This window comes from Anomalospiza imberbis, chromosome 3 (assembly GCF_031753505.1).
Source record: "Anomalospiza imberbis isolate Cuckoo-Finch-1a 21T00152 chromosome 3, ASM3175350v1, whole genome shotgun sequence".
Lineage (NCBI taxonomy): Eukaryota > Metazoa > Chordata > Aves > Passeriformes > Viduidae > Anomalospiza > Anomalospiza imberbis.
The window spans coordinates 58,648,561-58,674,405 of record NC_089683.1 but is presented as its reverse complement, the minus strand read 5'-3'; the positions used below and the strand labels follow the sequence as shown (position 1 = coordinate 58,674,405).

Here is a 25,845-nt window from a genome sequence, read left to right as displayed (position 1 = left end):
GTATAAATAATATACATATACATAAATAAATGCAGAATATATCATAAATAAAACATATATACAATACTATTTAGTCCATGCATTCTTCTATAAATATACCTGCATGTAAGTAGCATTCATTCCTAGCTATCTGATCACAGTATATTTAAAATTATTATCATCTGCAAGGTAAATGCATGGTTTTGCACCTAATCTCAACTTAAAAATTACTTTCATTTTCATAAATTGCACACATGTTCAATGACAGTATGTAACTGCAGAAAAAGAGATTTCTTCCAAATCCAGTAGAAAATTCAAAAAGTACTGTTGTTCATCAAGACTGGGTAGCTATGACTTTAAAAGTTCAGAAGACTTTTCTTACCCTCTGTGATCAAATGATCACAATTATCTCATAAGTACTCATATTCTTGAATTATTTTCTTTATATTTGTGGATGTCATTTTTTACCGTTATCACAAAAGAGGTGGATCAACTGGAGAAAGTGCAGAGGAGCTTAACAAATGGGATCAGAAGTCTAGAAAGCATGTTCTACTGAAAGAAATTGGTTTGTTTAGTCTAAAAAAGAGAAGACTGAGAAAAGATATGATAACAGTCTTCAACTATGTAAAAGGTTGTTGCAATAAGCGTTCTTCGTGCCCACAGGGGCTAGGGCAAGAGGCAAGGAGCTTAAATTAGAGCAAACATGACTTATAGATCATGAAAGACATTTTATGGGATCCTGGAAACTTACGTTTCAAGATTTAAAAGCTGATCTACTTAAAATTATGTTAAATATATATACGTAGCAAGAAGCAAATTTACTAACTAGTCTTTAGTGTAGCACAAATAGAAAACAGATCCAGTGTAGTGGACCACAACGTTTGTCCATGTGGAGAACAGGGCAAAACCACCAAGTGGTCACAGCAGAAGCTCAATGAAATGGATTCATTTCTTCTTCCACAATGGCCAAACAAAACAATGAGGAAAATAAATGGTTTCTTCTGCAGAAAAGTATGCCTGATTTTATTCTGCATCACACATTGTCTATGAGAGAAGAGTATCATGTTTTGGTAAATAAGGCAAACATTACAGTGTGATGGATATAGACAAATACCATGTGATGGCTGGGCTTGTAAGGTAATCTTATTGCTCTGTTCAGTTCTTGTGAAACACCATATTGAAGGAAATCATGCTTCAAGAAAAAAAAGAAAACAGCAGAAAGTGGAGAACCTCCAAAGGAGAGCAACTAGAAGATTAGACGTCAAGAAAACAAGACCTTTGAGAAAATCTTTGAAGATCTTTGCTGCACAATTACTTGATAACTCTTTTGCTTAAGGCTATTTCAATTTCCACATTGTTGTGGTCGAGTTCAGTTCAAGCACCAAGACATAATTTCAAAAGTCTAAGAATAATTCTGACTTGGTCAGAGGAACTGAAAAGGAAAAATAACAAATACACAATAAGGGAGCTGTTCTCCTGACATCACAAGTTAAAGTAAATTACTCTGATGTGAAGAAAAAAAAGAATTTCACCCTTTCTCCCTTCAGTGTTGCTTATTACTGACCTCTGGCTCTAACCACTCACTCTTCTAAAAATCATTTCAATGCATCTGGACAAATAGAATTATGAGTAACTATTAACTAATCACTGTCATTCAAATAATTCCATCAATATCTACCCCTCCATCATTCTTTCACTTTTTTCCTTTGGGGGGGGGAAGATTCTGAGCTGAATGCTGGAAGTCCTATTTAACTCACCTCAGTGCTAATCATGCAACAAAACAGGCAATAATCACACTTTGTGATATGATGTAAAACTGTTCCACCCTATGTTTACTTCAGTAAAACATGCAACAGAAATTTTTGTGCCTATGTATCACCTGGAGATTTAAAAAGCTAAAAAACCACCAAAAAAAAGCTAAAAAAACCTAAAAAAACCACAGCACTTTACCAGTTTCCTGTTAAAAAGGAGGAAATCTGTTTTATTTTCTTCTCTAAAACTTAGATACTGAACAGTACCTGTATGTTCAGTAGAATTACAATTACTTCATACTCATTTTAAGAGATGTTGAAAAAAGCAAAATAAAAAGGCATCTATTCCACAAAGTGACAGACATTTAAGGAAAGAATTATCTCTGTCACAGTAATTAACGGTTTTTGTTAGATGCCCTTTACTCCACTAGCCTTTTTAACCACAACAAGACAGTGAACTAAACCATTCTGTGTACAGTTCAAAGCCCTGCTTTGTTGACAGACACAAATAATATTTCATCAAGGAAACATTCCTTTTCAATACTGGCTCTCAGAAGATATCTAGCATCTTTAAGGAACTGAGATTTGAACTGAACCATCTGGCTAATGGTGCACTAAATTAAGATTAATAAATCAATCAGCAGGAATTAATAATCTGACATGCAATTCTCAAAAATGCCTTGGAAAAGAGGGGAGATATGCATAGCCTGAAAGAGTGATCATCTTGATCCAATATGGATTTTTAAATTATATTTCTCACTACCACTATGGTCAGATATACCTAAAGCAAGGATGATATAGAAAAGCTTTGCTTTTCCTCCTTAATGTTGGACTAAATAACAACATATTTTATACCTGCTAAAAGCATTCACCAAGTACAGAACTGAAACTATGTGTGAGAGCACAACAACTGCTAATGAAAACCCAATAAATGTCATTGTCCCGGACTCAGGCTGGAATCTCAAGTACCTTCAGTTTGCTCAAGAGTAAAGAGTAAAGAGTAAAGAGTAAAGAGTAAAGAGTAAAGGTGACTCACTTGAACAGTTTATTACCTTGAATACTCCTTTTGAAAAAGGCTTTGCAGCCCTCGCAAGACCAGACGCCGTAGTGGTAGCCTGAGGCGTAGTCATTGCAGACGGCACAGTACCTGGTTTCCTTGGTGGACTCCATGGACAGGCTCCCCTTCTCGTTGGTACTGGACATCCTCTCCCGGATGCTGTGGCGCCTGTTATCAGAACTCGGCCTGTCAATAGCAGAAAAGAAGAAAGAAAAAAAAAAAAAAAAAAAAAGCATAGTTCTTTCAGGGAGGTCAAGCTTCATCTGCTGCTTCAGGTTGTAAAAAAGAAGTCCTATTTGTTTGAAAACAACTGTTAGACAAAAAATTTTAAAAAATTATCCACTGCCCTTTCTCCTAGTTAGAATTTTGCAGAATTACTAAGATACAGGGCAATTTCTTATAAATCCACCTGAATTTATTGAGTATTTTACCCTGAAAAATAAAAAAGCAATTTGATAAATTAGCCAAATTTTCAACAATAGAAAGAAATACCAAAAAAACAGCACTATTTTGTGTACCTGCTCCCATCCAAAGGTTTCAGCATAACTGTAATATTAGCAGCTAGGTTGAGAATCTGAGTCAAAAATCACTTATGATTGCACCTGAATTAGTTTAATTATTAACTTAAATTATTATATTATATACACCTAAATTATTAACCAAACTGTTTTTCAAGTGTTATTGCCCAATTAGAGATGCAAGCTTTTCTTCACTTGTCAAGATCTAATGTTGCATAAAAACTGCCTTTTCTCATTAAATACCACTTTCGTAAAAATTAAGAAGCTGTTTAAGCATGACCAAAAAAAGCATATTAAAAATTGTTGCTGAAGAACTTTTGTTCCAGTGACACAGATGTTACCAGACATGTTATAGACATGCAAGTGACCAGAATATGCAGGATGCTGTGCAGGTGAAAACCAAACAGATCTATCTGTAAATGCCAATGAATTCACATCAACTGAACCTGGTAAGAGGTTATTATGGGTAGCTGCTGCGGGTGTGGTAGACAAAGCTGAGAGGATGTGAAATTGCCAAGGGAGCCACCAGTGAACTCTGGGACTGCCCCTGGAAGGCAAAAGGTTCTTTGCAAAACATGCTTTCAGTAAGAGTCTGCGCTAAAAATTGCCCAGGAGACAAACATCATTGGATATGACAGCACCAGAGAAGCTACAGCATGAAGAATCCTACTTTTTATAGTAATTATCCACTTACATGCATGGTTTAATTGCTGATTAGTAAACAGGTGGCTTTTATCTCCCCAGAGTCTCAACATTTTCTCAAATAAACATATCCTGCTTTTGAGCCTAGCAGACTCTTTCAGATTTCTTCCTACATACCTAATTTGCTTTATTCCCTGCTTGAGCACAGCAAAACTTGCTATGCTTTGATGAACCAAGACATCTGGCACCAACCACACCTTCCTGCTCCAAACCTGTACTCCCCAGCAGCTTTCTGATTTCTCTAGGCATGCTCTAATATCTCATCTAGCCTAAGTTCCCTGACATCTCCTGCTACAGTATTTCTCAACTGCTTTCTACCAGCCAAAGGCACCTGGACACTCTCACATGTGCTCTCAGCCATCCCCTCAAGACTTTATATATAAAATTTCTGTCCCCAAATATGATATTAATTAAAAGCTTTTCAATGAAAATATACCAGTTATTAGAGGAACATGAGGCTTTACCAAGTTAGCAGAAACTGCTACTGGCATAATTCAGGAAAACTGCATTTTTTAAACCCAATGTTCTTTGCCAAGATTTATACATCAGCTAATTTTTAACATTTACTTAAATAACCTTTTCCTTTTGCTTAGAACTTGTGCAGAATTGAAGAATTGTAAAGAGTGAAGGGCTGACATGACACATCTCTGGTTTTTTAGTGAGACAGGAAAATTGGAGAATGTCACAATTGACAACATGATTCTATGAAACTAGGCAGGGGGAAAAGTCCTTGAATATTTTAGGTGTTAACATGTAAAAAATTAAAAATTTCAAATGTACCAAAATTGATACAGAATCATTTATCAGTCATTATCAATACAACACATACATTGTACATGTAACCTTTTTCAGCCCAACAAACCTAGCAAATATTTTTATTCTTCCCAAGGTCATGAACCTTCCTTTGAATTTGCTTTATCCGAGTGCCTCATAATTGACTTCCTTTTTTTCTCTACTAAGTACTGATCAAAGCTGTTGTTTCTTATCTTCTCCACCCCATTCTCATCTGTCTGCAGCTTTATCACCTCTGTCAGTGTAAGTTTAAATAAACCATGTTGTGGCTTCTTTAAAATACATACTCTTAGCTGTACATAACCGCAAGAATGTTTTAAGTATCTGAAGTAATCCAGCAAGCAATCTAATAACCTTCAATATAATTTTATCAGCCATAGATTAATCCATTAGGTATACATGATGACTTGATAGATGTTCATAATTTTTGATCGATTTTTTAAAAATTGATAGAAATATGCATGTTATAGAAGATAAGGTTCCCAGAATTATTTTCATATCAATAAGAAGTACAAAAAAATCAAAACTTTGCACTTTAAAAAACAGCATGAGAAAAAAATGAAGTTTCAAAACAATCACATATTTTTGCTGGTGTGTAGCAGTTTTCCAACATTACACACTTACTAAAGCAATACTAGTTGTCCAGTTGGATACAAAAAAAAACCCTTTCATAGGTAAAACCAAAATGAAGAAATACCAAAATGTATGAGACATCACCAATCTGTCGGTCCAGATAAATTAAATTTTCATCTTTTCAGAATATTCATCCTTTTTCAGATCAAGCCTATGTTCACAAACACACTTTTATTGAAGTTATACTTAAGAAAGGTAAAAAATTACTCAAACATTATCTGAAACAAACAAGCAAAAAAAGGCTTTTTCTAATGTAGAAGGAATTAAAAATTTCATTAAATAGTGCAGTCCAAAGAAAATAAGCTGCATGAAAACACTGAAAAGGAAGATGCAGGAAAGACAGGTATCTTTTGATGCTTATGTGGAGCCTGTTCCACAGGTCCTGTCCATCCTCAGTCACAGGAGGCCCCTGCTCCACAGGGAGGCTGCAGGCAGAAGCAATGAGAGAGCTGGTTCTCTGCAGGACTCCCAGGGCGTGTGGTCCCAGGGATCACAGGGAAGCAGTGCTGCTGCTCACACCTGCCTGCAGTGCCCATGCCTGCCAAACCTGACTTGGGCCTCCACTGCCTCCCTGTACACAAATTTGCAACATGGAGAGAGCACTATGAATCTGTTAACACAGGCTTCCACAAACCAAAAGCACTCAAAAGATGACCTTGCTGCTTCCCGCCCTCAGAATCAGTTCCACTTCAGCAGCACTTGAGCAAGGTTCTGCAAACTGGCCCTGCAGAGTCATCACATTCAGGCTTTGGTGAATCACAGTGGGAAGCACACTAAAATACCCCTAGCCCCATATTCCCCAAAAAATAACATTCTTTCCATTTATACAGTGGAAATAAAAGCTGGTAATAAATTAAGTCAAGTAATTATTAGAGGAGGTGAGGAGAAAAACTTTTTGTGAAAAGAGGATGCCAATAAGAGAGATTGCTAAATCAAAATATTATATCAGATTTCATCCAGAAACCAGCTGCTAGTATACATCACAGACCACTGATGCTGTGACAAAAAACACATAAGTTCATCAAGTTTTCAGTTAGGTTGCAAGGGCTGGTTTTCTGGGGAACATAGTACAACAACTTAACCCAGCCTAATGACTTTGGCAAGATCATCATTCCCAAAATAAAAGAGCAGAACCTTTTCTGCAATTCCCTTTGCAACCTATGCAAAAAATAACAAAAAAAAAAAAAAAAAATAGACCGAAAGATATTGCCAACTATGTTTACCAAAAAAAACCCACAAATCATAAAGAAAGAAATTCCCAGATAAAGCCCTCTCTCTAAGGCCTGCACAAAACCAGAACAGATTAGAAAAAAAAAAAAAAAAAAAAAAAAAACATAATTTACTGCACATTTCCAAATTTAATAATACAGCAGACATAAAATGGAAAGTGTTTGGAACTGAATCAGAAAGACATTATTAACTTTTAACTTTAAAAATATTAACTTTTTTAACTTTATATTGACTGCAAAGTGAAAAGGAAGTGTGCATGAGACAATTACAGTTTTATAATGTAAACTCAGGTTTTTTACATCAAGTGAATATGAGTGGCAGGCAGAATGAATTTAGGATAGTCCAAAGTACACAATCCCCAGTGAGGTTAAACCCAATTTATTCAGAACCCAAGCTTTACCTGAAATAAAGAGGTTTTGTAGTAGGAGGGCTTAAGGGGGAAATTATATAAATAGTTTAAAAAGACACCTTGAGAAATTCTAATTTTCTGGATTTATTTTCAAACACGAAACTTTAATCTGCTTACCAGAATGGATAAAATTTCCCAGGGTAAGGTGACTCAAAACTAATGTTTTTTTTTAATTTCAAAAGCAGTCAAGGTCTGCTAGTCAAGGTCTAGTACAAATGCTTGTCCACACATTGGACTTACAATGACACCAAGTCTGCTATTCCATATGAAATTAATCTGCTTTTGTGATGTGAACTTCTGTATGAGGCTAAATATTTACGAAATACTATTTTAACACATCTAAGTGCTTGAAAACACTTACAAGACATCTCAAGGAGAAGTACTGCAATAGGATTGAGCAAGTATATAAATAAATAGAAAATTGCCAAATACATTAAGAAACTCAAAACTGTACTCTCAAAAAGCAACACAAATGAATCTGAAAAAAATCATATGCTATCCAAATGAAAGTATTGGCTTAAAAAAAAATCTAAAAAAGTCTAGGGCTGTAATTAAGCTAAGTACAACCTCACGACAGAGAGAGAATGCCTTACATGAAGTTGTATCTCAAATGGACAGAATCACAGGATATTTTAGGCCAGATGGAACTTTGGGACATGACTACAGGCCAAGCCAGCTTTGGCACAAGAGAGGCTACAGCCATGAAGATGGGTTCCAGCAATGGGAGCAGAAACTGGCATCACTCATTGGCTGATACTCCATGCTGACAACGATCACCCTGAGATCTCATTGTTGATGATTTCCTGATCCATGGCTCTGAGCACATGCAACACACACTACTAAATTCTCTTCCTCTCAAAACAGGATGGTTTTGTTTATGACACCATAGGAGAACTCTTGCATAGCTCCTGACCCATGCCCTGGGAGTGGGCCACTTAACCTGGCCAAACCCTGCCTGGGAGTGTGAAGCTATTCAGCAGTGAGAGCCATCATGCTGATCTTTACACCATGCCCTGGTCTTGTTTAGGTAACTAATATATGCAGGGCTTTCTTGCCCCACTATTCTCATTTTATTCCCTGATGATCAGCTTGACATTCAAGTTCACCAGCAGCTTCTCTATGGGATAAATGCAGCTGTGTAAGTTTGGCACTCTTGGGTGAAAATAAGCTGTAGAATGAGGAAGAGCTGCCTTTAATTCATGCCTCTAAATGGAATGCATGGCTAGCTCCTTCTCCTCCCTTTCCCATACTCCTGACAGCTACCTGTGCCTTCATAAGTCTTTTTGTCATGGGAAATACAAACTGTAGCCAGGAAGACCACCAGAGCAGAGCTGCACAGCAGCTCCTTTGACACCTAGACAAGACAGGAGCAGACCATCCCGACAGAGAAATGCTCCTCTGGTAACTTATTAATTTCATGGCTTTTGCTCATAACTTGTCTTCTCCTTTGGGGTAAGTGCATGGACACTTACCCCAGGAGGACTACTTGCATAGAAAACCCCAAGGTGATGTAGTGAATGGATGAGGTGAAGAAATACTGACATAAAAGACTGAGGAGAGATAATATGAAGAACTACTTTAAGAATAACAGAAGATATGTATGAAGGCCAAATAAGAATAATGGGAAGGAAACCAACTGAAAACTGACTGGCCTCGTTGCAGGAAAAAGAAAAAGATATAACTGACAAAAGAGAAATGTAAGAAAAATAAATAAAAATAAAACTATATGAAAGTTGAATAATAAAATAATCTAAATGCTGACAGTATTTCACAGTGTATCAGGAAATGTATTTAGTAGTCAGAAGACACTGAAATGCTTTCTTTAGAACTAAAATAAAATAAAATTTTATTTGGCAGCTTATATTTAAAAATTTATGCAAAACATCTTGGTATTGACCAAGAAACAGTAGTGTTGAGAACAAGCTTCGGCAACATGAAAACAAAAGCTTATCTTCTTAGGTCATCAAAACTTCTTATTTGACATGAAATTAAACATCTCATTTGGTATTAGTTTTATCATCTTCCTTCACTCTTAACTCTGGTTAATTTTAAAATGAGCATTAAAATGCTTCATTTGGATATACCAAAACTAAACCACTCCATGTGTGCATCAAAATGTCCTCTAGAACTATCTAGTAAATTCAGTATAAATTTGCACATTCTTACAGTCCCTTAAAGCTTCATTTTTGACAAATTTAATTTTTTTCTCAGATCTGTCACCAAGATTTGCAGACTGCATTAAAGTCTAGAGAGATGCACTTATGCACTGCCAATGAGTGGTCCACAACATCTCCAGCCACATTTCCCAGAGGTTCTACTGGTGGGAGGGTAAAGGAGCCCAGACTACTTGTTCATGCGTCAAATACATGATTCAGATGTTTTCAATATTTCCCTCTCCCATACTTCCAGTCTTTGGATTCATTTTCCATGGCTTATACATGTCAGCTGATAATTTTGCAGCAGATTCCCGTGACAACATAGAAGTCTGCCCAGCTTTCTGAAAAACGCAGAAGTTTTTCTTGGGAATAGCAGGGGAGTGAGGGATGGGTTCTAAACAGGAAAGAGCTCTGTATATTTGTCAGTTCTATGGGTCCAGAATTTAAACCTATACCAAAAAAATCTTTCAAATAAATACTGAGAAAATGATTCTCTTTCATTCTGATTCTCAGTGCTGTTGGAATCTAAACTGCAGTTAACTTACAGGGTCATTTTCATTATTCTTAAGTAGAGAATGGTGGTGTAGCTGTACTTTAAGGAATAGCTCAAAAATTAAATATTTTTGAAGCAATAGAAAATTTCTGGGTTTTTTTTTCCTTATGCAGAGAAGTTTAACAATTTCTTTCTGTACATAAGGTGAATGCAGAAACTCCCACACATATTCTTTATATGAGTATACCTTAAAAAAAGATTAAGATTTTAAACACAGAGTGGTTGAACTGCATCTTACAAAGGCTACTCAAACCTTCATTTATCTGTCCTGTGTATATGTATGTTATCTTTAATTACGTGACCATACTTTTCAAAGGGCAACAGCTCATCAGTGCACCAAATAAAAAAGAATTTATTAAATGAGCAGCTACTCTGTCTGTGAGGGTTTTTTTTTTCCATGACTGCTCAGTGTCTGGTGCCTTACTATCAGCACGTTGTCCGAATTCAGAATTAATTTTCTCCCAGTATTTCCATGCCTCTATAGCAATTTAGCAGCTGGCAGGTCCTAATGAATGTATTTTTCCAATACTCTTCTGAGTCAAAAGGATAAAAAAATGAGACTGACAGAGATTAAGGTCAAAAGTATATACTGAGTTATGGGCAACCTGAGTTTTTAAGTACTCACCATTAAATAGGTTTTGAATGTTCAGAGTGCTACTTTTCTTGTCTGCAATTGCAAGAGCAAATGTTCAACACTAACATGAATCAGACTGTAGGACTTCCATTTTGCACAAAGAAAATTACAATACAACACCAGAATGCTTGTGAAGAGTTTGATTTAAATTATTTCTGAACTTAACAGAAGCATTTGTAGCAGAATTAAACATAAATTTGGTTCTTCAGGCCAGAAGACCAGCTGCTTAATAATTTTTGCCTCTTTCCTTTTTTAGTTATCAGCCTTTGGGAAAAATGAGTAGAGAATTTACAGTGACATATTCCACTATAGAAGAATGACACATTCCACAGATTATCCTTTTCATGTATTAGAACAGCAGCCCACTTATAATTACCTTATAAACATGGAAAAAATTATAATAATAATCACAAAGGGACCAAATAATATTTACACAGGTCACCGTGTCTTGGGCTTAATAAAATTACAAGTTTGCAAATAATACCTTTTTGGCATGCAGCTTCTCACCTTCTGAAGAGGACATCTAGAAAAACAAAAATGTTACCTTTCTGCCTCACAGAGTCAGAGGCAGCAGAGCAGGGCCATGTTGGGGAATCCCTCACTTGTGTTAATGCAGCCTGGGATGACAGATCACTCATTCAGCAGCAGAGGAAGGGTATCAGTGACATCCACTACCTGCTGTATGTAGTGACACTGCAAGTCCTTTCTTCTACTCTGTTTCAGGAGAAGTAAAAGCTCATAGACAAACAGAGGCTGCTGCCACTGCTGCCAGTAGGAACCTCTGCTCTGTCCTCCCACAGATGTTCTTTCTCTACTGCTCTCATTTGGCCCATCCAGCCCCACTGGTCCCATTCTTACACCCACCTTCACCTTTGGGCTTTCCCTTCCAGCATCATCTCCCTGTCTAGAAAGGACAAACTTCCCTCTTTTGGTGCCTGGCCTGACTCTGCCTGGCTACTTCCCTCATGCCCAGACTCCCTGCAGGCACTTCATACAAAGCTCTCCTCTCTCCCTCACTATTCATTTTCCACATGTCTTGGGCAGGATGGCTCCACTCTTCTGCCTCCCTCTGCATCCCAGCAACCCAGTCTACCATGATTATTTATCTTCTGTAATATTTATATATAATCCTGTTTTTTTCCTGTGACCTGACCCAGAATTTGCACAAGCACATACTGAGATTTGTAACTAGTATTGCCATCTCTTGACAACATATAACACATTAATCATAAAAGGACATAACTATATATTTTTACCAAGGCTGAATTTAAAATTTTTGCAATCCTGTGGTGAGCAGCTCTTTATAAGTGCAATCAACTAAACAAACTATGAAGTTTTTCAAGTCAGTCCAGACAGAATTAAAAAATACATATTAAAAAAAACCCCAAATATTTCTTTGTAATACCTGTAAAGGTATGAAATGTCATTTAGGTATAGAGTCTCACCTTATATGATTTGGAATTCTGTATTTTCTCCTCTGGAGTGGAACTGCTTCTCTTAGAAGACAGGCTTTCAGGCTTTCAAGCACTCCTCATAGCCTGAGGTTTTGTGTGCCATGACATTTTGCCCATGGGATAAAATGAAAGCCAGAAATACATCTTAGAAGAACCAATTGAGAGATGCCATGCAAGCCATGGCTTGCATGTGATACACATGTGACAAATGCCATATTATTTTATGCCAGAATTTAACTTCTGAAATAAGAGAAATCATTATTCTCCAATTAATATTTTGAAGTCTACTTAAATCACCACAGAAATCTAGTTTCTGCAAAGAAAAAGTTCAGACAAGAAAATTTTTCTGCTTCAATTTTCAAGTCAAAAATATTTACAGTGGGATTTCCATTTTGCAGAAATATTGATTTTTAATGATTTGACAGAAATATATTCAAATACCAAAAACTTTCTTTTCATGCAATGCACATTTACAAAGAAAATAACATGCATATAATTAACACAAAGAATAAAAGACACATCCGTAGGTACTATTCTGCCTTGTTAAGCAGGAGGAGAAATTGATAAGATCTCTACCAGCAGCTAAATTGCCCTGCAGTCCTGATGTGACAGAAGTAACATCAACAAGCCCACAGAAATTTTATCGTCTGCACTCATTATATAGTAGCATCCAGTAAAAAGCACAGGAAGAGCATCATTTAAAAGACTGTATATCTAGACCTGCCCCACAGAAACTTGTTTTAACTTGCCTTTACAATACTTGCAATTATTAAGCCTCTCTGAACTGTCTGCTGCTTCATTACCTCATGGCCAGCCCAAGTCCTCTGTTGGAAATAAAGTTAATTTTCCCTCAGCTATTTCCAGTTAGCCTGGAGAACAATTCAGATGCTTCTCTCTTGGTACATTTTCCCTTCTCTTTCCTGCTACACCACCTACTCTGCCTCCATCCTAATTCTCCTGCTCTTATAAGGACTTTGCTTGCTTAAGTGAGCATAAAAATCTGAAAGATGCCTTGCCAGTCTGTCTTAAAACAGCATATTGACCTGTCCATGTGTTTTTCTGTTCACAGAATAAAATCTGCCTTTTCTGAAAAAGATTACTCTGTTGACTTGTATTACACTTATGACCTTCTCTTTCATCTAGGTGATTCCTTATTCTGATGTCCCTTTCTCTACAAATTCTAAAGTTATTGTACTTGTTCATTACTTTTCTCCATCCCAAAGGGCAGATACTGCAGTCATCCACAGAATTTGAGAAATATTTAATGTTTCAGATTCTGTTGTGGTAAGCAGCACTAGAAAAATATTCTTTCATACCTACATTTCAAGTGACCCATTTAGAGACCTCTGCTTCCTATAACAACTGGCAGATAACTTTCAGTTATTTAAAAATTAATGGTAGTGTCTGATCTGTGGAGTAAAAATCTCTGCAAATTATTGGTTGTGTGTATCTTTTGAATTACTGCTCATTGGATGATCCCTCTACTCTTTAAGGAACAATACCAGTGGGAAAAAATTGTATCCAATTCCCTAGGATATAAAATAATGACTGGTCAAATTGCTTAGGGTTTTTCTGCCCATTTCTACCTCCTGCCAAGTGCAGCTTTGCCTGGGCACTATCTGTCCCTGACACCATCCCTCAGTCCCAGACTCTGCTGCGTAAAGAGTCACATAATCTGAGGAACCTCATTCCGCTGTCTTAAAGCATGCCAAATTTGATGAAAAAGCTGCTGACAGAGCGCTGCATAAGAATATGATTTTCTGGCAGCAATACCAAGTTGCTGTGTGGCTCTGGAGACAGGAGCAACAGGGCCCTGAATGTGGCAATCAGCTGTGCCCACAAATGTGCCAAAGTGGAGTGCTCAGCAGGCAAACACTCTGGAAGTGCACACTTAGGATATCTCACTTGAGTGTAAACAATCTGGAGAATAAAAGGTTTGAAAAGATAAAAGCATCAACAAAACAAAAGGCCAGCTTCAGCTAACAATCTCATGTACATCCTGTATTTTGAGAAATTCCTTGTCATCCTTGTCCCTATTAAAGTTAATTCTATCCCTCAAAGATTCAGCTAAAAATTGCACCCCTGCATTTCTTGTAAGTCTTAGAATTATAATATGGCTTTTGTGAACAGGCTGAAGTTTATCCTTTCATAACATATCCGGAAGAAGTATTTTCTCCAGGTTTCACTCTAGTAAACCTTTTCCAAAATTATCCAGACACCGGGCCACTATTTTTTTTCTTTTTTTAATGCTCAGATAAACTAGCACAATCCAGCACCTAAAAGGAAAAGGTTAAGTGCACTCAATAGATTGGAGAAAGGTATTTCAGGAAGTGCTGTCAGATTCTTACACTTACCTCCAAACTATTTCAAAGGTAAGTGCCAGCAAAAACACAGGAATCAGTCATAAATCTTTCTTTACTGTGCCTTTATAGGACTTCTAAGTGCTCAAGCGATCCTTTTATTCTTGGGCAAGCCCTCTTTCAAAATATTTAAGATGCCCACAATGTTTAACCAATTATCCAAAGGTTCATTAAATTCCTTGGAAAATATTTCATAACCAACATTAAACAAGACATAAGAAAAATGCCTGAACTATTTAAATCTTCTAATTTACATCACACTCAAAAAAATTGTTAACTAGGAATGCTGATTACAAAATGCAACATTATAATTTAGATACCATTGTTTCAAAAATTCTATCCAAAACAAATACAATATTTTAAATTACATTTTTTTAGAATGAAATCTTAAAATGTTACTTTAAGGGGCATACTGCATTTCAAAATGAACTTTTGAAACAAAGCACTGGTACAGCCAGATGTGGTCACAACAAAGAAATCTGAGGGCTCTAGGCCACAGGAATATAAACCTTAGTGAAATAAAAGACTACTTAAAGTAGTGCTTTGAAGTTCATCAAAGTGCATGCAGACCTCTTGAACCAGCTAGAGAAGAGACAAAAACATTTTCCCAAACAGATTACCACCAGGCCATCTCCAAGAAACTATGTGCCAGCTGCTTGCAAGAATACAGGGAAAAAAAAAAAAAAAAAAAAAAAGACTAAAAGACTAGGCAGGGGTTCCAAACCCAAAAACACGATGGGGAGCAGAGAAGGAGGCCCTTGGGAAAATCTGACACCTGCTTGTAAAAAATGCTTGAGTATTTACCCCAGCAAATTAGGTTTATCTGAAACTCCATTTTGTTTGTCTCAAAACAGTAATCCCTAGGAACAGAGCCTCTGCAGTCCCTTGGAGTAACAATGTACACTTCAGGGGCCAGTGAAAGAAAGACAATTCCTGAACATACAGACCCATTTGTGCTTAAGCCAATTTCATCAAACCAAACTAATAAATACACATATTTAAGGTAAAATTTTTGGGTAGATTATTTTGCGAGTTATTGAAAAAACCCTGAAGGACAACACAGCCATCGGTCACAGACAGCATGACTTCATGGGAGGAAAGTCCTGCTTTTCAAACTTAATCTTAATTTATGACAAGGTAACACACCTAGCTGATCAAGAGAAGACAGTTGATATAATCTTTTCAGATCTAGTAAAGCTTTAGATACTGTTTCTCACAGTGTCCTGGACAAAATGTCCAGCTCATGGCTGGATACACTCATCGTGAGTCCTGGTCCATGGCAAGTTGAACATGGGTCAGCAGTGCCCTGGCAACCAGGAGAGCCAACCCTGTCCTGGGGGGCATCGGCCACAGCATGGCCAGCCAGGCAAGGGAGGGGATTGTCCCACTCTGCTCTGCACTGGGGAGGGTCACCTCCAGTGCTGGGGGCAGTTTTGGGTGCCAAAAGATAAGAAAGATATAAAGCTATTAGCATCAAAAGCAGGGTGACCAAGATGGTGAAGGGCCTTGAGGAGATGAGTATGAGGAATAGCTGAGGTCACTTGGTCCGTCCAGCCTGGAGAAGAGAAGACTGAGGGGACACCTCACTGCAGTTACAACTTCCTGGTAAGGGGAAGAGGAGAGGCAGACACTGATCTCTTCTCTGTGCTAACCAGTGACAGGACCCAAGGGAATGGCCTGAAGTTGTGTCAAGAGAGGTTTAGTTTAGATTTTAGGAAAATACTCTTGACCCAGAGGATGGCTGAGCACTGGAACAGGCTCCCCAGGGAAGTGGTCACAGCACCAAGCCTGACAGAGTTCAAGAAGTGTTTGGACACTGCTCTCGGGCTCATAGTGTGACTCTTAGGGTTCTCCTGTGCAGGGCCGGGAGTTCGATGATCCTTGTGAGACCCTTCCAACCCAGGATACTCTATTATTCTATGATTATGCTGGTACATGTACAAGGAATATGCCTCCCAGACATTTAAATGACTTGAAATTCATATGCTTGAAAGTGTAACAAGGGTAACTGACGTGAAAAGAGCCCATGGCCAGTAAAAGAACAGGTGAAAAACATCTGACGGAAGGCAAACAAACAGCCAGTCTGAAAGTACATCATACCGTCCACACACGGCATACAAGGACTGCATTTCACCTGCAGGGATGAGCTGCAAAAATGGTCACAGTTCTCACGGGCTGTCGGGCTAACAGAATGCCTTTGCTCTGTAGCTTGTTTTATATATATATTTTTTTTTTTTTAATATATACATACACATACACATTTCTCTTCCTCTGTTAATAAAAATTACTAACAAATTATGTAGTTTCAGCCTTGGACAGCCTGGACCCTAGTAGAGGAAATGCAGACCTTACAGAAGCATGCTTTGGTTTGTCCTTTCAGTTGAAATAGAGGCAAGATGGATACACATAAATAAGATGCCTCACAAAATCATACTAGCTTGTGAGGAAACAATGATCCAGCTGAGGTATTTGACTTATACTTGTCCTCTGGAAATTGCTGAATTCAACTCTGCATGCCAAGTCATTCTATGAATAATAATGAACAGAAAACAATGAGATAAAGATACTAGAGTTAGACACACAGCAGTGGAGTCTGTCAATACCATGTACTCTAGTTCTTAGGTGTGTCCTACCTTTTTAAGGCCAGACCCTGTTAAAACACTATAACATAAAATATAATTATTGATTACATATGTCCTAGAGGTTCTCCAGAAACTGAAAGTTGCTTATGCTAGAATTATAATAGAACCTCAGAATTTGGGTTTGAAGGGACCTTAAAGATCATCTATTTCCAATCCTCTATCCATGGACAGGGACACCTTCCACCAGCAAGGCTACTCAGAGCACCTTCCAGCCTGGTCTTGAACACTTCCAGGGATGGGGAGTACAGAACCATGTAAGAAATAATAAGAAACAGATTCTGAACAGATTGTTATATAAAAGCCACAGTTTAAGGCACCCCCACCAAAGTGATTTTCAAAATTATTTTTTTTCTCAGATTCTACAGCTCTTCTTTCAAACAAGGACAGCCATAAACATTCAGCATCTCTCTAAGTAACTCTTGGACATCACCTCTGAAAATTTAGTGCTAAAGGCTACAAAGGCTGTAATTTTTCATGTCCAAAGGATAGAAACTGTAAATTGCTGCCAGACAAGCAGTCTAGCTCTCCTTTCATTTCTGAACACAGATGCTGAGGCCCACGGCAGAAAATTAATGCTGTTCAACATACAGTCACAAGACTTGAGATGGGAGGAGCCCAGAAAATGCAGAGTGAAGAATGAAGGATCCCATCTGTGTGGTCACACTGGTCTACTAATCCAGCCACAGGAATTGTGTACTTCTTCAGTGGCAGCTTTCAGTTGATCAGACTAATAGTTACATTACAACAGAATAAAGAGCAGATTGGAAAACTGGACCATGTTCTTTTTCTCATTCCTCTAGATCTTCTCTTTCCTACAGATCTTTCTTCATGTGCAGATTTCCCAGTCACCAGTACTAACTGAGTAGTAAATGGTAAGTTCTACATAGACAAATTCTCTAAATTATCCCAAAGTAGTTAAATTATTTATTCTGATAATGTTCACAGATTAATTTCCATATACTGACTATGCAATCAAGAGAAAGAAAATAGAACATGGCTCATGAAAGGTAGGAAATACATTTGTGTAGCCAACTGCATATAATACATGGTTGCAACACAGCTTGTTGATGTATTTTTGGGGTAACTTATGCAATAATGTGTGAGAAATTAGGTCCATGAGAAATACATAAACTTGCCTCTTGTGTTGGTGATAACTCTGTTTCAATACATTAAAGAGTTGTATTCCACTTTGGCAAATCCACATAATCTATTTGTGGCATTTCTTATTCCTCACAACGACACAGAATAAGTTCAAGTTCTTCACAGGTGCCACAATATAACACTTCATTAATCTTCTCACTTTTTATTGTTGGTAGACAGTAATTGCTCCCTGCCCTTTAAATTACAAAGGAAGGAAAAAGTCTATTAGACAAATAAATGCAGAATTAAATGTACAGTATTATGGACACAACAGCCACACTTCTGTCGTGACATTTAAAAATATATTACCCATTCACATGGGAGACACCTAATACCAGTCTACTAGACTCCAGGGACTCCTGCTGAAATTCATTTTCCAGATACGAGGGCCTCTTACAAATGAAAGAGAAAATAATTCATCCAGGTTTGAACTTCTGTTTGTTGCATAATACTCTTTAATGGCTAACTATTGCAGAAAACTCATCTATTTACTCATTTCTAGCCAAAATATTCTTTGTTGCATACTGCTGAATGTTGGAAGTGGATGTTGCACTACGCTTAGCACAGCAAACCTCTTAAAACCATCGTCCTCTCCAAGCCTCGACAGGAAAGCAGCAGCTCAGTGGAGCTGAAGCTGGCAGCTGCTCACAGCGCATCCCTCCTCAAATCTGTTCTGGAAAGACCAGCAGGACCCTATCCCAGCCCCACAGCCTCTCATGGCTCTAGACCCACAAGAGCCAGCAGCTATGACAACTTGCACCAAAAACATCTAAAATATTTTACATTTCCTCACACCTAAATGGTCCAAAGAGCTTCCAACACTGTTTCAGACATTAGTCTTCCAGAAAATAACCTGAACAAGCAGCAAGTTAGGAGAAAACACCAGGCTCTCATCTAAGCTTACTGTGGTATAAATATGACTAAAATTAATGTTTGATTTTCAAATAGTCCATGTATTCAAAAATATATCTGAATATGGTGAAGTACCAGGTCCTGCACTTGGGTCACAATAATCCCATGCATCGCTACAGGCTTGGGGCAGAGTAGCTGAAGATCTGCTCAGTGGCAGAGACTTGGGGGTGCTGCTTGACAGCTGCTGAACATGAGCCAGGTGTGCTCAGGTGACCAGGAAAGCCAATGGCATCCCGGCCTATATCAGGAATAGTGTGGGCAGCAGGAACAGGGCAATGATCACCCCCCTGTACTCGACACCGTTGAGGCCACACCTCTAATCCTGTGTCTGGTTATGGGCCACTCACTTCAAAAAGGAGTGTGCTGGAGCAAGTCCAAGAAAGGGCATAAATCTCATGAGGAGCAGCTGAGGGAAATGTGGTTATTTATTCTAAGACTCTCTACAACTGCCTGAAGGAGTTTGAAGTTAAGCGGGGCTCAGTCTCTTCTGCCTTGACTCAAGTGAAAAGACAAGAGGAAGTAACCCTAAGTTATGTCAGGGGAGGTTCCAAGAAGATTTTAAAAAATCACTGATAAAGTGGTTAGGCATTGGAATAATTTGCCCAAAGAGGTGGTGGAGTCACTGCCTCAAGTGTTCAAGAGGCGTCATGTGGCACTTGGGGATATGGTGTTGGGGTGATATGGTGGTGCTGGGTTGACAGCTGGACTAGATGGTCTTGAAGGTCTCTTCAAACTTTGATCACTCTGTGATTCTGTGATATCAAAAGTGTTCTACAAGATAAACAGGAAGATATTTCAATTGTTGTCCATAAGCCTCTGTTCTTTGATTTACTTCTGGTTTGGTTTTAATTTAGTCCTAATTAATAAAAATATTTTGAAACATCAGTAAATTCTAAAATTGTACTGTCTTTCTTCATTAGTTCTATCTAGCAGCATAGTCACTTAACTTCACATACATATTTATGCGAATTTACAGATCACAAAGTTAAATAATTCTAAATAATTGTTGCCTATTGCCAAATACAGAATCCAAAACCAGCTTCAATCAGGTCATGTTGAAAAGTATAACACATAAAATGGAAAGATAAGCAAACAGTGCAGAGATTCTGAAGGAATATGACTTAACTGTCTCTTCATTCTCCAGCCTCAACACTGCTCCACAAACCCCAGTGGGAGCTGCCATATGAGACATATTCTTGATTCCTGTTTTCACTTGCTGATAACCCTGGTAACCTTGCTGGAGAACCCTTTGCATTCCTACCCAAGAGCTCAGCTTCCTTCCAGCTGCACTCTCTGGATCACACATGCCTCAAGAATTGAACAGTGGTGCAAATGTACACACAGCATCAGGGCTGGAAAGGTAACACATAACTCTGCATCAGGAGCAAAGACAAGGCTTGCTGCTGCACATGCTAGTGAGTCAGAAGGTGAGACAAAGGTGGAGGGAAGGAGAGAGATGATAAGGGGCAGCTCTGCAAATGCACAAAAATCCACCAAAAACAACAGGCATCAACTTTTAGCTGAGTTTTTAATGTATGAATAGGTACCTGCAAGTAGGTTTTGGTTTATTAAATTTGATTAATTTCAAAGCACCTTCTAAAAATTATTTGGATTCTTTTTTGCTTAAAGAGACAGGAGATACTTTTCTGAACCTGTCAGATTGAGTTCACTTAAACGCTTTGATATATGTGTGCAAGTGCAAAAGGGAAAAGATTGTATTCTCAGACAAGAAATTGAACTAGCTCAAACGTTTTCCTAAGTCCTTAAGCAATTCTTATTAGTATTTTGAAATAAAAAGTAAAGAAATTTAAAATGGCAATTTCAAGTTTAGCAGCAAGATTCCTAATGCAGTATCTACTTCTGCTTTAAAATTCATCAATTCTCCTCAAAAATACTTTGTAACTATAAGGTAGCCTTGCTAAATTAATGAATCACAATATTTAAATATTTTGTTATGGATACTCTCATCATCACATATTTATCTGGTCAAAAATGCAGTTGAAATGGGCTTATATCTATGCAAAATCATATTTAATAGTAATTACTCCAGTGCCATGATAATTCCATTCAGTATGAGACTCCAGCTAACAGGATGAGTATTAATATAATCTGAGTATCTGAATCAGTACTGAATTTCAAACCTATCTCAGGACTTCTGATTGCAAGGACAAATTAATTTTTTACTACATCTTTTACATCTTGTTCCCTCTACAGAGCAGTTGTGTATATATGTAATGGCAGAAACAGCACCCCACATCTTCAGAATATCTAAGGATTAAACAGAAAAAGAAAATAGTTTGAGAGAGCTGAGTGACAAAATGGAAATCTAAAGAATAAAAGCAGCTCTTCAATTAATTTTTCCCCATGACAATTTTAGTGCATAGCCTAACATGGACCAAAAAACCCCAGAAACAAACAAACAAACAAAACTAAAACAAAACAAACTACAACAACTACAGCACCAAAAAAAACCACCAAAAATACTCCACACAATTGGACAGCATGCACCACTCACTTCCCAGCTGCAGAAATACCAGTTCCAAACCTTTCTGTAGTGATTCAGAAGTAATGATTTATATTATGCAGTAAATGAAACTTCCATTCCATTCCTTGACTATGCTGGGACAACTGAGGTTTACAATAAAGCTAGTGATTTCAGATTTTTTAACCACTGAAATATTTTGCTACATTTCCATTAGATACATAATTCTTTTTTTATTTCTAGTTAGCCTATTTTCGTTGGACTAACTTACGTCTGGCATTACACTTTTCAAGGAGTCTCAGTTCTCACAAAAACAGTCTAATATCTCACACACGTAGACAGAGAATGTTGCAATGAAAACTCTGGGTTTGAATCTGGGATTCAGGATTGGCCACAGGACAGAAGTCTTGTCCTTTTTAAAATTTGTCCTCTGATGTCATCAGGAAAGGATCAAGTAGTTGGCAGGCACGTACCTGAGGAATTTCTCTGGGGTAAGGAGAACTTCCCCAAGTAATCTGGTAGCAAATTGACCGTAACAAAGAATACCTCCAGACTTCATCCATTTTAGGCTGCTACATGACACAAACATGGCTCTCATCAGAATTCATGAAATGGTGGTCTTGGGGACGTGTTCTCATTTATTTCTTACCATGTCTCCCTGTAATAAACAAGACAAATCATTTTGCTCTTCTCCTCTGGTTTTTAGTTCTGGAATAACCTGGAAGGACCCGACAGAAGTGGGGCCAGTCTTTTAGGCAATGCAGCTTTCAGGTTTCTTGTCATTTCCAGACAGATCCAAATTGGTTGACATTAAAATAAATTAGAGAGAGAGGAAACAATGCATTTATGAGTCAGAAAATGGGTCATACATGAAAACAGCTTGAAGCTATTAACACCTAAAGCAGCCATTTAAAAATTATAAAAAACTGGTACTATCCATACAACATGTTAAATCTTCTTGAAAATGCAGTCTTTGTCCTAAGTAACAGTCTTAAATGCTTTTGGAAAAAAAAAAAAAGGGGGGGGGGGGGCTTACAGACAACATTTATACTTGCTTATGTACTGATTTTTGTAACAAAATGCATCCCTCTCTCTGAAGAGTAAGATCTTCACTGCTTTGCTGAAATAAAAGCAATAAAATCCTTCATCTTAAGTAAAGAACACAATGAACTGAAGGTCATATCCAAGAGTTCATAACAAAAGAATATGAACTCCTTGATTCTGTGCAGTCATCCCTTATCTACCTATAGAATAAATAAATGCAAGGTAGCTGAACATACAATTCCTTATAAGGACTGAAGTGGAAATATATTGATGTTCTATTCTTTCTGAGAAGTATGCTGGGTATGTGTGTTTAGCAAGCTTGTAAACAATTTTTTTTTTTTTCATTTCAGATACTGCCTTTAATAATACCATTGCTAGTTTCCAAACCCATACTCACTCACTGAGCACCTACTCAATATTTTAGTTCTTTTCACCCTTACTCATATGCAGCCTCATGTCTTCTTTCTTAGTGAAGCCTGCTATGGAAACAGTCCTGTCAATTTTTCACATGTGATTTTCAGTTCATTAATACAGATGGGCACTTTGCAGACACCAGTAAATGTTTGCAGGGGTCCTGTATGGTAAAACAGCAGTGCCTTCATTTTCACATGTTAGGACATTAGGCAGAGAGAGGGAGAGATCTATGCACACAAATTTAGTTCTGACATGTTTCATCTTTAGGAAGGCTGCTGTTATGATCTCACTCAAAATTCTATTTTCTCTATGCATATGAGAAATCTCAAGGCTTTAAGGAATTAAAATAATCAGAATTTAATCAGTCTTTGTGAGTGTCATTTGTTTCAGGAGTGGTGGAAGCTCACATGTATAGCACCAACATTAGGCACATTGGGCCTTTGATGAAACCAACAGCTGGGCTAATCCATTACCTTCTGGCTAAATCTGTAACAGACAGCAACAAAATACAAGAGTTGCACATTTCTGTTGGGAGGAAGATTGTTCCACATGGGCCAGCTCCATACTCCCTGTTTCTCCCTGTGAGCCTTTTTATTTCTCCATGCTTTCCTAACACGCACTTGCCTGTTTCAGCTGTTTTTACAGCCCATTCCCAATCCAAGTCACATTGCCAGAGAATGTTTAAGTTCCACTATTATCTCCAGTTCAGACTTCTTCTGGAGTTTCTTCTTCAGCTTTTTCAGTTCTGAAAGTTCTCTTTCGTCTTACTTTTGCAGTTCATCTCAAACTCTTCCAGGAGCATCATCTACTTTCTACTACTAGAGCATGCCCTCCTCTTATAGATCACTACAGCCTGCTACAGCACCTCACCAGAGATTCAAAGTTTCTACCTCACCAGACCAATCATATTTCTGCTCCAGCCCCATCCTGTTCTCCATTGAGACCACCTTTATTTTCTCCTCAGCCCATCTTCTCATACTGCAAGGTCAGTTTTTTAGTGCATTTTGCTGATGTGAGTTTTGCCAAACAGAAGGAAGACACTAAAAGCACAAGAGAGATAAATTTTCTCAATCCCAGTGATGGGCTGCACAGATGAACTATAAGGTGGATGGAAAATGACTGCTAGTCTCAACAGACTTTTATCAGCAGTTGAAATTTGGCAAGCTTGCAGTAGTATTCATGGGCAATCAATACTGAGGTGAGTATCTCTCTAACAATAGAGATGAAGGGAGAAATTGCATCCTTAGCAAGTTAATGACAGATACCAAGCTGGGGGACAGGGAACATGCAGAGTGGAGGATTTGCTGCACAGCAAAGCTCCCAGTAAGGTGGGCCTCAACAGGCTGGAAAAATGGCCCAGCAAGAATCTCATGAATTTCAGTACTGGAAAATGCAGAACAATGCACCTGGAATAGAATAACCCCCTGCAGAAACACAGCAGGAGCTGGGCTGTACTAATATGAACATCTACAGAAGGCTGAGAGCAGAGGTAGTTCCTCTGTCCTTGGCAGTTGCAAAACTGCTTCCAATCTGGGGCTTCCAAGCCGAAGCCAGCCTTTGACAAACCGGAGCAAGTCCAGGGACGGCCACAAAGATGAGGAGGGGGCTGGAACAAATGGCATATGAGGAGATGCTGAGGGAACTGGATTTGTTCCATTTTTCAAAGAGAAGGCTAAGCAGGATTTATTGCTTCTTCAACAGTATAATAGGACTCTTTAAAGGAAACAGAGCCAGACTCTTCTTGGAGCACACCATGAAAGGATGAGATGCATCCGACACATCTTTGGTCAAAGAATATTCTAATTATATATTAGTAAAAACTTTTTCACAGTGAGAGCGGTTCAGCACTGTTACAGATTGCCCTGGGTGGATGTGGAGCCTCCATTCCTGGGTATCCACAAAGCACAACTGGATCAGGGCCTGAGAAACCTCATCTAGCGTTGAAGTGAGCCCTGCTTTGAGCAAGATGTTGACCAGATAATCTTCAAATTTTCTTGTCCATTCAAACTTAACATTACTCTGCAATTCTCTTCTCTCAGTAAACTGCCCCTGCCCACAGTAATATTTGCATTTGAAATGTTATGCAGCCATGCAACGAAGCAACTTCACACATTTTGTCAGAGAAGGATGCTCTTGCAATCAGGTCAATATGCAATCACTGAGAAAGGATGGAACATGCATGGTAGATAAAATTTCATGTAATTTAGCTATCAAATGGAAATAAATTGCCATAGTGAATAGTGAGGTGTTTCAAGAGATTGTAGCTTAAATTTGAGCAAAATTTCTGGGGATAAAATTAAAGAAAAATAACACCGATTTGACGGCATTCCCCCACTACCAAGTATCAGGTATATGTATACGTATAATACAGTGGTGTCTATGATGTTCAGTGAAAGGTTTACGGGGTTTTTTTCCATGATTATTGCAAAATTTTCTTTTCCCTTCATCATATTTAGAAATTTGAGCCATTTTTCTCAAAATGGATTTTTAAAAAATTTACCTGAGACTATCATTTAATATGTAAAATATAAGCCAAAATGAAACAATATAAGTAAGCAAAAAAAAAAAAGAGGAACCTAGTCAGACTTAACAATAAACAATGTTACTAGAACTGCCAATAAAATAAAGTTGAGTTTCAGTCTGGGATGTTTAAAATTTCTCTGTAAAATCAGATTTACTTCCACTTCGTTTGGCTTTTTTTTATGGCTTAAATCAAGGAAAAATTAGTAACAACTTACAGAGGTGCAACCTGCTTTAAAAATATTTGACTCCTTAAAATGGCAAACATCTCATAGATATTCTTGCATCTTAGCTGACTCTGATATTATTACCATTCAAAATTCAGCTACATTATTTTGTCTCCATTATTTTATCTTTCTCCATGAACATGATTAGAATACTCTCACTACTTCCAAGGTTTGCATGCTTTATCTCTAATTGATATTCCTGTAGATTAAAATTAGGATTATATTTCTCATAGCAC

The 25,845-nt window shown here is 37.8% G+C and overlaps 1 protein-coding gene across 1 annotated transcript in view; it reads right to left on the bottom strand.

The window, feature by feature from the left end:
• Positions 1-25,845, bottom strand: part of ESR1 (estrogen receptor 1) — a 132,468-nt gene that overhangs the window by 74,467 nt on the left and 32,156 nt on the right. Inside the window, 1 exon segment of the mRNA XM_068184633.1 lies at positions 2,783-2,973. Coding sequence (XP_068040734.1) covers positions 2,783-2,973 — 191 coding nt within the window.